Here is a 13,961-nt window from a genome sequence, read left to right on the forward strand (position 1 = left end):
ATATCAGGAGCAAATGACCCAGTATTTTCTGAAAGACTATAAACTTGCTTGCTATTCAGAATTTTGATATCTTCCGGAACTGGGCCGAATCTCTAGTGTGAAGATCACCTTAGGGTTTTAGGATATACTGTAAAAAACTGCCAAAATTCAGGACGATATTTGATATGAGTCCTTGTAAAAATGCCTTCATCCTTTCGTAAAATACTATTTTCACATGGAATTACTCAAGATCGGTTGAACTGATCTTGATATTCGGTATGAAGTCACTGTATGATTTAAGTTTTTCAACTATACATACTACCCCATTCATAAATATACAAAATTTCTGTCGAAATACTTTTGGTCTGCAAGCTCTGTCAGCTTAATCCATTACCTGTCTTAAAATATTATAGGGTGAAAGGAACACCTATTGACACCCTACTCTACCATTGAAAATACAAAATTTGAACATTTTTCTTTATCGAAAAACGTAGATTAATGAGAAAACGTCAAATTACATACATTTTATTAGATACATTAAATATATTCACAATTTTTGACAAAAGTGCCAATAGGGGTTCCATATCGAAGAAGTGTTCCTTTGACCCTAGCTTCATGTAAAAAGGACAACTTGCGATAGGATTGCTATGCATTCATTTCATATATTTTATGTTGCAGTTTATGCTTCAGTTTTGAAAACACCCTTTCTTCCAGGAAGTGGTTTTTATGCTCTATAACTTTTTCCCCATGGTTCAGGAGTTTAGTTCCGGAACAAAAATTGTTACCCATACCAATGCCTATTCAATCATAAAGGTGATATAGGTGTCATTGGCGGACGTACGCTCAACTACTTTTATCCCTTGTCCTTCACATCATTCACTATGTTTATAATAATAATTGACTTACAATTGTCTTGTTAGCTTTAGGATAAAATATTCTATATACCGTAGAGACGGCTGACTTTGATCCCTTGCTGTTCATTCTTTAATTCTAATGTGTAAGAATGGTTCTGACAGATTAAACATGGTAGATCGGATCGGTAGAGAACCATCTTTAAATGCTAGAATTAAAGAAAATCTTATGAACAGTAGGGGGTCAAAATTACCCATGGAAGACAAAGTCACCCTCATTTGCGGTAATATTAAATCTAATTTGGATGTAACCAAAAAATATGAATAGTTTGTCGAACGCAATGTCAAATAAAATAGCCATTGGAAAAATTCAGATTATCATAACCTTATTGAACAATCCCCAATGTGATTAAATTCAATAATAAATTTGATAGGAATTTTATTCAAAAATTACTATTGAGTTTAATTGAATCGAATCCTATTTTGGGTTTAATTTAAACTCCTTTTGATGTCAATTCTACCCTATTTTATACTAATTGATTGTAAATTCTTGTGTGATTTTTTTATTGTATTTAGCGATTGATGGACTAAATTAAGTAATTTTATTCTATTTTGAAGTAAAATCTATTCCATTTATTACTATACCATTAATCAGTCTCTTTAGGTCTGAAGCCTGTAATAGATTCAATTAGAAAATTGGATATAATTAATCAATCACTAACAGAGGGATAGAATCAATTTTAAAAAGGATTAAAATCAATAAAATGATTTTAAATTCAGAATTACAAAAACTCTAATAAAATTTTTCTTCTTTAACATTATTCAAGTAATTTTATTTTTCCGGAAATGTTGCTTTTGATTAATTTTTTGTGCTTCATTTGACGTCCATGGAGTTTTTTTTAATAAAAAATTCATAGAAAGGAATGTATTTATCAATGGCAGAATAATACTAAGGCTTGGTGTTGTTCCAGTCAAGGTTTCCCATACAATTTTAATAATTTTCCTTGACTTTCACCCGATGCAAAACCCTTGATGGTTTCAATCGATAAATGCTTTGCTGACTTCAGTGGGTGGATGATTGGCAAAAATTTATCATATACACCCTTGCAAGATAAATAGTTTCAACTCTGACCTCAAATTTCTGGGGAATCTCATCTCCTGCGTTTTTAGAGATGGCATCCTTCTCTTTTGAGGCAAAAAGTTGAATGTTTCTGTGGAGTTTTTGGGCGTGAAAATATAATGGAAAATAATTTCTCGACAACTTGATAAATTCCACACAATTCATAAAACGTACACCACCCTAATTATAGACATCCAAAAATTTGCTGTTTTCATCAATGTTTGAGAGAGATAGGGGAGACTTGGAGTTTTTACCAAGTTACTTTGCATTTTCCACCACCCATTTTCATTATTTACCATCTCCCACGGATATTGTGTGTATATGTGGCTTTACCCAGGGACGTGATAAGGTACAACGGCGGAAATTTGTCTCCATACGGTGAGTGTCAATTAAAGAGGAGGTTTTCAATGGTGTGAGTCGAATGAAAAATTCAAACTGGTGCTACCCTGCCAACCAAGAAGGTTTTCCAAGGCATTGTTAGGAAGATATGATACTGACGATAAATTGTGGTGTGATTTTTTGTGTCCTCAGCCAGCTACTGTGGAACTTACAATGCTTCTGCAGTTAATTTTTCCTAATGAAATTCTCCTTTTTATATCACCGGGCACCGGTGAAATTGCCATTTTGATGACTATACCAGCGATTAAAGTAAATCACTTTTCGCAACATCCTCTGATGCTGGATGGGGTTCACTTTAATTTAATGAGGACATATGGTGTACGGTAGAAAATCCACAGTGTTGGCTTTAAATGAGAAGAATTCTATATTTTCTAGCGTCATTTGCGTTGTGACTAAATTGATTTTTTTCAAGCTTAACACTGGATGACTGAACCATTATGCTTATTGATTAGCAGTGGCAGATACAGGATAAAAGGTCCAGTCAGCAAATGATGATGGTGGGCCCCGGGATACCAAAAACAAAATTGTCAATAGATTGAGGTTCTCATCATTCAGGATTGATAAGAAGCTCTCTTTAGTTTTTAAGAGTGTAGCCAGGATCTAAGATTATCCCCAAAAGAAGTAGTTTTTAGAATACAAAGAACAAAAGTTATCTCGAAAATTTGAAAAAAATAGTTTTATGAATTTGAGCTTATATAAAAATCAATAAAATTATTATTAGGACCTTTATAATAATAATAATAATAATAATAATAATAATAATAATAATAATAATAATAATAATGCTAGCATAACATTCCATGAAGGAACAAGGCCTTTCCGCAAGAGGATTTCTAGACATGCATTATTATTTTTTCTTGTTCGGGATGAGGTTGTAAGTCCCATGCCCGTGGAATCAATTGCAGTGAAGCTCACTGGATGCAATTCGAACACCTTTAACGCCAGAAAAATTTCTGGTGACCTAAAGGAGATTCGAACCCTTGACACTTGCATCATAGAGCGAGTGCTCTACCACTTGACCCATTTAGTGCCATTGAATTTGTATAACCGAGTAAAAAATGGTTTTAAAGGACACTTAAAGGGTAATGAGACTGCAGGTTGCTTAGTTCGAGTTGCGAGTGCTCTACCACTTGACCCATTGAGTGCCCATTAGGACTTTTAGGCAAAATGAATCCACTTAGGAATTATTTTTGAGAAGGTTTTGTTTTTTTTTGTTCTTATTTCTACACCGATTTTAACGGAATTAGACAAGAAGTACAAAACGTGTTCATTGTTCATAAGTTTCAAAATAATTTCCGGAAACCATGTTCGATTAAAAAGGTGTTCAGACTTAATACTGCAAGGATAAGTTTAAATCCTATTTTAGTCCGATTTTGATGATTTTAAGTAATTCAGATACCTCATAAATAGTTAGCTGAGATTTTTCACAACCTGGGATTTTACGGTCCGAGGCGAAATCCGACCTCGTTAGATCGGGCCCAAATTTTGGATTTACACGTTTTGACACTCATAGACCACGAATATCATATACATCAAAATCGATTTTCGTGGATGTCTCGTCCCGTCCGGCGTATGACCACTTCTAGATGGAGAATGAAGAGAGATATCGACAAGCCGTTTTCGGCAAAGGTTGAATATTAATAGGTGGCCAGAAGTTAGTGATGTCAGACTTACCGGCCCATCCTCCCTCCCCCGTCCTCCATTTTTAAACACCCTCAAATTTTGTTTTCTCAATAACTCAGCCCCTATGGCATCGATCTCAAATTTTAGTATGTTATAGCTGGGTCTAAGAGCTTTCGATTAAAAAAATTAAGCCCCCGAACCCCTGACCCGGTCTATAAGGAGTCAAAAATTGAATTTTCAAATTGCCATATCTCCGGTTTTAATTTTCGGGTCAGAATACGAATTTTTTTTAGTGTTTTAAAAAGCTTTCATGGAATACTACAAAGGACACCCCAATTTCATCCGATTCAATCGAAGGTCCGATTAACCCATTCAGTCAATGTACCAGAAATACTTGAGATAGAATGTTCATTTTTTGGGATTTGTTTCCTACAGATTAATAGATGAATATTTTGGAAAGGAACAATTTTTACCTATTACGGGGGCGCGAGGAACCCCTGTCAAACATACGTCGTAATGATCATTGAATTTAAATTTTGTGCATTAATTCATTACAAACTCTATTGTTTTAGATAGAGTAACTATCCAAGAAAACAAATTAGCAACTAGAATTAAAATCAGGAAAGAGGAAAGAGGTCAATTTTAAAAAAAATCGACGGGATGTCGTATTTTCCGTCCACCATTTTGAGCAAAAATTTTGCAAAGGGAAATTTTATGTATTTTGGGAAATTTTTAGTTTCGTCCTTTGGGATAAAGGGAAATTTTCTGTGTTATGGGAAGTTATCAGAATCACCTATCGGGGCACTTTTCTGTATTTTTGGGAAGTTTTTAATTTCGTCCTTTAGGGCAAAGGGAAATTTTCTATATTTTGGGAAATTTTTAGTTTCGTCCTTTGGGGCAAAGGGAATTTTTCTGTGTTTTGGGAAATTTTCAGGTTCGTCCTTTGGGACAAAGGGAAATTTTCTGTGTTTTGGGATGTTTTTAGTTTCGTCGTTTGGGGCAAAGAGAAATTTTCTGGGAAAAGGGAAATTTTTGGAAACTTATAAAATATACTTGTGCAAAATGTGTCACAGACGAAATTTCCGATAATTGTGCAAAATGTATAAAGGACAAGATTACCAAAGACAAACTGGGAAAAACAAAAGTGTGAAAAACAAAATGAAAAAAAAAACGAAGATTCCCGATCCCGTCACGGACATTTTATTAGTATTCTCCTTAAAAAATATTGCTATGTATTAGAAAATTAATTTATGTATTGAGCCTATAGAGACACTTAAAAGTCATGATAGTATAATTTAGACAAGTGATTATGATTGAGGTGCGTTCAAATATATCTGAATTTTCTTTGAATATACTTACCTCTGCAGCAATATAAGCTGGAATGACACTGAGGAGCAATTGCTCCTGCTGTTCGCGTTCACACTCCAATTTCACCCGCTGTTCGATTCCTGTTCTTGTGCCATCAACGGTCCGATTATGGGCTGCATCCGACATTATGCGGTAGTAGAGACCGGAGACACTTGCAGTTGCCAGGAGGATGGCTTCCCCGCAGAGCTGTGGGACAGAGGACATAAGACAGTCTTACTTGAGATATCTCAAGTGCACATTTCTGGAATTCTATCTTTCATAATACACATTTTGATTTAGACTTCCTCAGCGGGAGCTCTTTCATCCGCATACTTTCACGTTCTTCTTTTCCATTTCATGAAAGCTCTTTTAGTTGACACCAGAGAAAAATCGCAGGAAATTCAATAAGATTTTTCAAATACTTCAGGACAAGTATGAATAGAGCGTGAATTCCTAAAGCACCTTTGCTCTGGCTTTGATGTGCTACGGTTTGTGCATTTGTATTATTTATGAGCTTTCGCGAATATTTTTATAAAAAAAATAGGGAAAATGGGAAACTTTTGAAATTGGGCAGCTCTGAAATTGGTCTTTTTTCTATAATTTTTATTTTAGCTTCACAAGTAATTAGTGGAGATAAATTATATCACTGCAAGGTCCAGTTTCAATTTAAAATATAAGAAAAAGCTCAATTTTAAAGTTGCCCCAATTCAAAGTTGCCCCACTTCCCCCTACAGTTCTGAATTCGAGCGCTCTGCAAATTCTCATACACACATCTATCTAAATATATTTGCAAAATTAATTAACGTAATCTTTCGTGCAGGGGGTTGACATTAGCTCTGAAAAATGCGACCAGTTTTAGTGTAAATTTTTTCCAGTTTTCGTACACATTTCACGAGATACCTCCGAAACTACGTACGTTGCCAATTTGGGATTTTCGGTTGCCTATTCCATGTTAAATTGGCTTTTATTTTGTATTTGTGGTTTCTGTTAAATCATTCCACAATGTCAGAAAACAACGAATGAACTCCAAAGTTTTTTCGGCACGCTTGAAACACATGGGAAACATAGGAAAAGTCATGCCCCTGCTTTCGTGATATAAATAAATTTCCCAACTATTTGTTTTCTATAGAAACTTTCACAACTTAAATGAAAAATCAAACTATGAACATCAAATTCAATTCCAAGTTGTACCAAACTTCTTCTAAACTTCATTATAATTCTGGTACAAGACAAATTCAAAACAATTTTCGCGAAATTTTGCATTAAATTAAGAATAACCTGCTCAGAGTGATTTATAAATGTAAAAAGTCCCAAAGAGTAAAATATAATTTTAAATAAATAAAGCGGAATTGTATAGTAAGGTGGGGTAACTGGATCGTTTTTCGTAGAGTCCTACTTAAACGCTTGTTTTTAAACCGATGAAATTCTTTTTTACGTCTTCTAAATCCATAGAATTATTCACTGTTTCATTCAGAAACATATTGTAAAAAATATTATCAAAAATATTAAAGAAAATTTATAAAATAATGATAATACTGAAGTAAGTCAGCATGCGCTAACTGGGTCGCCTTTTCGCTAATTCACTTTTAATTAAAACTTTGGATTTAAAATACTTTTTTCACAAGAAAAAAACAATAAATGTTTTCAATCAACCAGCTGTCATTAGCGAAAATATCACTGCACTGGTAGAAAATTTTTAGTGAAGAACCCAGCTGGCACAAGATTGAAATGAGTCGATTACACTCACTTATTTAATGGATAAAAATATTATTTTTGCTTTTTTTAAAACTTGGATAGTTATATTATGTTACTGTAGTGACTATATTACGGAAATAAAAATAAAAATATTATTTTAAATGGATTAGTCATAAACGATCCAGATAGCAAAGCGCCCGAATTAGCACACTTGACTGTATGAAAATCCACAAATCCTCCTCGTCATTATGGAATACGAAGAGTAGTAAATAATAGTTCTAGCTGATGGACAAAGAATGAGGATATCATGGTGGTGCAATTGCAGTGTAACTAATATAAATTCACATAGAACCTGTGCAGAATTGCTCCTGGTACTGAGCAAAAACCACAAGCAATGTGAATTGAATGTACAATTTTGTGTTGATTCATGGAAAAACTCAAAGCCAAACTTCATTCAGAATTTTCCATGGCTTACAATTTTACCTTCGCACGCTTACTCAATTGTTTGAAACGTGATTCAAATGTAATTTTATACTGTAAGAGTGTTATTATTTATTATCTTATTCTCGCAAAGGTATAAAGTTTAGGATTTCAGGAGAGTTTATATGACTTCTGTGGAGATTATTTTAAATGTGCGTAAAGTCTTTCAAAAGAAAATACTTTAAGAGGTGGTTGTATTATCTTACACTGCTCTGCAAAATTGTGCGTTCGTTGAGAAGTTGAAAAAGAGAGAAAAATTAAGCACGTCAATGATGATGGACTGGCGCAATGTACTTTGAAAGGGGCTTTCCGGTGTTCGTCAGTGAAAAAGGTCACCCTAAGATGATAACACTTTTTTCGTTTTGCCCAGAGCTTTTGGTCCCGATGTGGACCTTCTTCAGTGGTCGAATAAATAATGTTCTCGTGATTACTCTTATGGCCTCTACACACTACAGAAATTTATGTCCATATTTTAGCGTTTTTCTTACACAACCGTAGGGAATTTGCTACAATAGGGACATAAATTTCTCTAGTGTGTAGAGACCATTAGGGATCGTGAAGTTCAAGGGGTACATATCACTCATCACCATCGGGATGTCAATGTGGGGTTTGGTTTTTTCCTTAGGAGAACTTTTTCCCTATTTTAACTGCTCAAACTCCAAAAGAAAGCAGTTTTGACAATCGTGTTTTTTTCAACTTCTCTCCATCCTAGCTGCCAAACGGTAAGAGATATTGACTTCCGGTCTTCGGTGACCCACCCCACAAGTCAATATTCTCTATCTAAATAATTTACCCAAATTACCCCCACCCCTTCTAACCCCTCCAAAAGCAGGTTTTTCCAATTTTGCAAAAAATTGGCCCTGACGATTTCGTTCATTTTTGGATATGTTTTGGAGGTAGTCTAGTCGAACATTTTATCCTTCTTTCTACACCTATCACCGGAAAATTCGCCATCTTAAATTATACAAGGTCAAAAGTCAACCACCCTGGAGGGCCTAATTTTTAACGGATTTGGTTAAATTTGGACTTTTTTGAAAGATCTTTTAATTCTGAACCAGACTGCATCGGTTATAATCGGTGATGGATCGGGAAAGTGACGATAATAGATTTATTTTGAAAATACTGTTTTTCGCACTTTTTCAGTCTTGACCCATATAAAATTTAAACGGTAAGAGATATCAACTTCCGGTCTTCGGTGACCCCACCTCAAATGACCTGATCTCGAAAGTAATCTCTTTGTTTTTACCCCCTCCCCCTTCATGCGTTCCCTATCCCCCAAAAATAGGCGAAAAATGAGGTTTTTCTAATTTTGCAAAAAATCGGCCCTAACGATTTCGTTTATTTTTGGATATGTTTCGGAGGTAGTCCAGCTGAACATTTCGTCCTTAGACATCTATCATCGGAAAATTCGCCATATTGAATTATTGAAGGTCAAAGCTTAATTTTCATCCGATTTGTTCAATTAATTAATTAAAAGGTTAATGATTTTTTGTAACCCTCTTCTTGAACAATTTTCAACTTCAAGATAGTTTGTAGTGATTTATAGACAAATTTAATTCGACAGTAATTTTCTATACAACGGAAAACCTGCGAAAAGGTATATAAGGCAGAGCTCTTTCTTTTTTGACTGATTTTCACGAATTTTAAGAAGGAAAATTTGATGTGAATTTTTGGCGTCTGTTACAATTAACTACAAATTCGTGTGAAATTGGTGGTACCACAGTTTCTCCTATATCATTGTCTTTTTCCAATTTGTCACTGTTCTGAAGCTTAAACGGTAAGAGATATCAACTTCCAGTCCTTGATGACCCCCATTAAAAAGTCAATTTGTTTCACCTCTTTCTATCCAATGCTTAACATGTGTCCGTCGTATTCTCTATTCCAGTTTCCACTTTTCGTCACCAGGTGTCACTACATTCGGTCAAAAAATGCCTTAATTAAGTATTTAATAAGTACTTAATTTATGTACTTGGACTAAGTTATTATTTAAGAGCATGTTTAATGCCTTTATTTATAGCACTGCGCTAGTAACAGCTCATCTTGTGTTAGCCGGGCAATTTGATCTGGAGTAGACCAGTAAACACCAAAAAATCTGGACACCAAAAAATCATGTGAAAAACTGATTCAATGGGAGGTCTATCTTGTGAGTTCGAGCATTCAGCAAAGCTAGGACGCTTTCCCATCTTTTTATTAATAAGACTCGCGAAAAAAAATCAAAACAATGCGAATTAATTGCATTGTGTTTATTATATCTTCCATTTGACAACACTGGAAGCCACTAGAATTTTTTCTACAATTTTATGAAATAAATTATAAGGATAGGGTAAGTGTGTCAAATTCTGGCCAGCTTGCAATTTCGGCCACCTTTTTGTTCCTCGAATTTCCATGAACTTTTAGATTTTACGTACTCTAGAGATTATACAATACAAAAAAATAACAAAAAATGTAGCTTCGACAAACGAGATGATGTGAAAAAGAAATTGGAAGAATTCCCAAAGGACAAGGAACTATGAGAATGAAGGTGGCCGAAATAGGGCACCAAAGCTATGTCTATATTTTTATTCATTTGAAAATGTATTAAGAATGATTATAGAGTAAATAAAGACGGTAAACTCTTTACAAGGTTCCAAGCAACACCCTTTGAGAAGAAGTAATAAAAATATTCAATTTGTATTAATAATATTGCATTTAAAACTTGAGACCTTGGCGCTTGCATGCAACTATGCCGAAATTTGGCACACTTACCCTAAATACTTTATAAAACCTCGCAGAAGAAATCGGCAAAATTTGTCGATTCAGATGTGAATTCACGGAAAAGCTTAAAGTTCGGATAATAGAATTTTCGTACCAATTGATTTTTTCATATATTCGTGAATGTATTACTCATGGATGTACATTTTCCTACAGATAATTCTATATCACAAATTTCCTGACAAAGAACTTGGGTCAAATTCTTTAAGGAACATAGGAAAAATCGAGATATACGAGGCTTTCGTCATCCGAAGCTTCAAAGTTTCCTTCTACAAGATTTTTAAAGACTACACTTTCCGACTTAAGAGCCACTAATGCCATGTTTTAAAATAACTTTTTAACTTTTTGAATTATGTTTCCACTCCATATTGATTTCGTTCTTGAAATTTTATTTTCTAAGAATTCCAATAAATACCTGGCAAGTGTTTTTTTTACAGAAGAGCCTTTTACCCTACGGTATACTCATGTCTACTTATGTTTAATCCTTAATTGATATCTTACCTGTTGGAGGAATAGTGGTGGAAATTCCTGGAAATTTGTTCCTATCCTGTAGGCCAAATGTACAAGTGAAAGGATAACAGCCAGAACGACTGAACATGGCCAAGACACCGGCAACATCGTATGAACACCCTAGAAAGAAGAGAGCACAGAAAATAATCAATTAATTGGAAATTAATTGGTTATGATGTTTAGAAGATGCCAGCAAATATCTGCGCAAGATTTTTTCTCGAGAAATGGTCCATCTGCAAATAGTTTTTATTGATTTTCCATTTACCAATAAATAGAAGTCTCCTGTATATTTGATACTTAGTTTGATCATAAAATTTAGTACCATGGTAATACTTCCAAGCAATTTCCTTTCCAAGAAAACCCGATTTATGATGCTAACGGAAAAATATCCATTTAGAATTTTCATGTGTTACAAAATGAGATTTCACACAGAATAGAGACATTCTATAGCATTTTGCAGTCTTCTATTGCTCTACAAGATTATTGTGCAATTTTCCTCAGTCATTCTCTGGCTTTTCCGATATACATGAAATCTTCCATAACTTTATTTGAAAGAATGAGAAGGACTTTTTGAACTGAACAGATTGGAATACACTGTATCATGCATAAAATTTTCTAGTAATGCAGATCATGTATTTTGAAATATCAATTCACTGATTGTACTCCTTGTTGCTCTTCTTTGGAAATTAGAAATGGTATTTCCAAGAATTTATCATTGATGCACAAGCCCAAAGTACTTTACCTTGAGTGCATCTCACAAATCCCACAAAAGCTTCAATTTTCATCTCACACTTTCCAACTCTCACGTTCAGTGGTTCAGTGAATTTTCCCCAACCACCAAAGTAGGGGGAAGCTTTGATGTTTCGCATATACGCTACCATCAAACACTTCGTATTTCTTCCGTATTCCTTTATGAATCTCACATATGGCTATATATTTTAATAGCTACTCTTAAATCCCACCTCTCCTGAAAAAATTGGGTGTCTAATTCTTTTTTCCTAGTTTCAGGAAACAAAAATTAAAAACAGGTGCAAAACTGTAATTTTAATGTGTAATATTTTGTACAATTTTGCACAATTTTTATCACTTTTTTTGGAAAACTACTATCACAGGATGTAGAGGGGTTATTAGGGTTTAAATAAATAATAATAATAATAATAAATTTGTATAAAAACCTCTTGGAATGAAGAAGGCCGTTTTTGTGGGTGGAAAAAAATTCGCAAACTTGACCCATATTCATCGATCGGATATTAAGAATTATTATGTATCGCATAGTGAATCTGGCAACACTATAATTTTAATGTTCTAACATAACCTCACTTGTGTGTTGCGGACGTCAAGATGCAACATAACCTTCAAATTTCCACATACATTTTGGGGTTGCCAAAGTGACATTTTCATGGAATTTGAAAATCAAAGAAAGAAAATGGATTCCTCAGTGTATAAAATTATGCCTTTTACAAATCTTCATAAAAGTAATATTAAAAGATATTATTCCTCACATAAACTATTTAATCAGATAGACTAGAGTTCCGTCTAAACAATGATGTGTAACTTTTAATGTCGGGTGCAAAATTTACGGTGAAAATGGGACGTTTTTGAGTGATGTAAATTATATGCGAAAATAGAAACTTGATTGAACTATCGGACAAATCGCCATTAAATTTTCATTTTCTTCTAGAGAAAAATGTGAGGATTTCCCAGGATTTTGTGAGATAGGATTTTGAACCTAGTAAGTAAGAGGTTTTTTTGGCATAGTTGGTGAATTGATACGGTTCGTGTTGTAGTCAGAAAAAATTACTTAACTTGGACATCATTTTTGTATGCGAAACATCAAAGCCTCCCCCTACTATCCAAACAGAATGGTCTCAATATTCAAAACAATTCCTCTGCACTTCATTCAATTTCAGTATGCAAAGCCGTTCAATTGTTGATTCTGCACTTGAAAGGAAAATTGCAAATGCTCTATATAAAACATTGAGTGGACATTTGCTGATTTCAAAAATCAATGGGTGACTTTTAATCTTCATCGAGTGGGAAAACAAATTGAAAAATTGAATTATTCCGCATCACGCACATTTAATGACGATACGCGATATCTGAGGTTTATGGTAATACTGAAAATTTGAAACTTTTATTGCCAAATTAGGTGTTTCAATCAGCATTGAAAATTTAAATAAAGTAATAGATCCTGAGGGATTTTCTGGATTTTCTCATGAAAAAATAGACCACGCCCCGTAATTCAGATTCACAATTCTGTCTGGCTTGTTCCCTAAGCAAATGTAACGATTTTGTAGCAAGTAACATGTAGCATGCGAAGGGACATTTCCATCGTTTAGTCTTGGAGGCGGGAATCAGCGCTAAGACGGCGATGGACGCATGGGAAGGAGGAAAAAAATACGAAATGAGATGAAAATAAATTAAATTGAATTGATTTTTGTTTGCAAAAGTTTATTATGCCTCTGGTACACCTTTAGCTTGGTATAATTTCATGAAATCAAAATTCATGTCCCTTTCTTTCTCAAAAGATTTACATAAGTCCATCCTACTCTTTCGGTCTCAAAATTAGATTGAACTAAATTGAATTTGTTATGACGTTCAAAAGGAGAAGAGGAGTCCGAATCCGAAAGAGTGGGACAGACATATTCAAAACATCTGAGAAAGAAAGGATTGTTAATTTCGATTACATGAAATTTTCCTTTTCTAAAAGGTGTGCCAGAGCCATTAGTTTTGAAAATCCGTATTCAAAAAATTGTGTAAAAACATTTTGTACAAAACATTATTGAAAAAAATTTCAATTCATGAAATAATCTGACAAAATTGTTAGCTGGAGCAAAAATAAGGCCACAGCGAAGTGACCTCTGTCACCTTTGAAAAAATAAGCTGAATAAAATCAAATTTGATCTGAGAAAAAAATCAGATTTGAGCAATATACCTAATTTTAAACTTTATGGCTTCGGCATACTTTTCAAAACAAGAAAATCTTATAAAGTCGATATTCGCATCCCTTTCTCAGACACTTTTCATATGTCTATCCCACTCTTCCGCAGTCTTCTTCTTCTTTTAAACGTCATAAAAAATTGAATTTAGCTCAACCGAATTTGGAGTGCGAAACGGTGAAATATACATGTGCAAAATATTTGAAAAATAAATGAATGTGAATTTTGATTTCACGAAATTTTCCTTATCTTCGGTGTATCAGAGCC

At 34.1% G+C, this 13,961-nt stretch overlaps 1 protein-coding gene across 4 annotated transcripts in view; it reads right to left on the minus strand.

Annotated features, from left to right (window-relative positions):
- LOC129802221 (adenylate cyclase type 2) overlaps window positions 1-13,961 on the minus strand; it is a 99,700-nt gene that overhangs the window by 19,997 nt on the left and 65,742 nt on the right. For all 4 annotated transcript variants that reach the window (XM_055847875.1, XM_055847874.1, XM_055847878.1 and 1 more), the window contains exons 5-6: window positions 10,747-10,875; window positions 5,332-5,526 (exon numbers count right to left, since the gene is read on the minus strand). In XM_055847875.1, the coding sequence (XP_055703850.1) occupies window positions 5,332-5,526; window positions 10,747-10,875 (324 nt within the window). The remainder of the gene's footprint in view (window positions 1-5,331; window positions 5,527-10,746; window positions 10,876-13,961) is intronic.

The sequence above is a fragment of the Phlebotomus papatasi genome, chromosome 2 (assembly GCF_024763615.1).
Source record: "Phlebotomus papatasi isolate M1 chromosome 2, Ppap_2.1, whole genome shotgun sequence".
Taxonomy (NCBI): Eukaryota; Metazoa; Arthropoda; class Insecta; order Diptera; family Psychodidae; genus Phlebotomus; species Phlebotomus papatasi.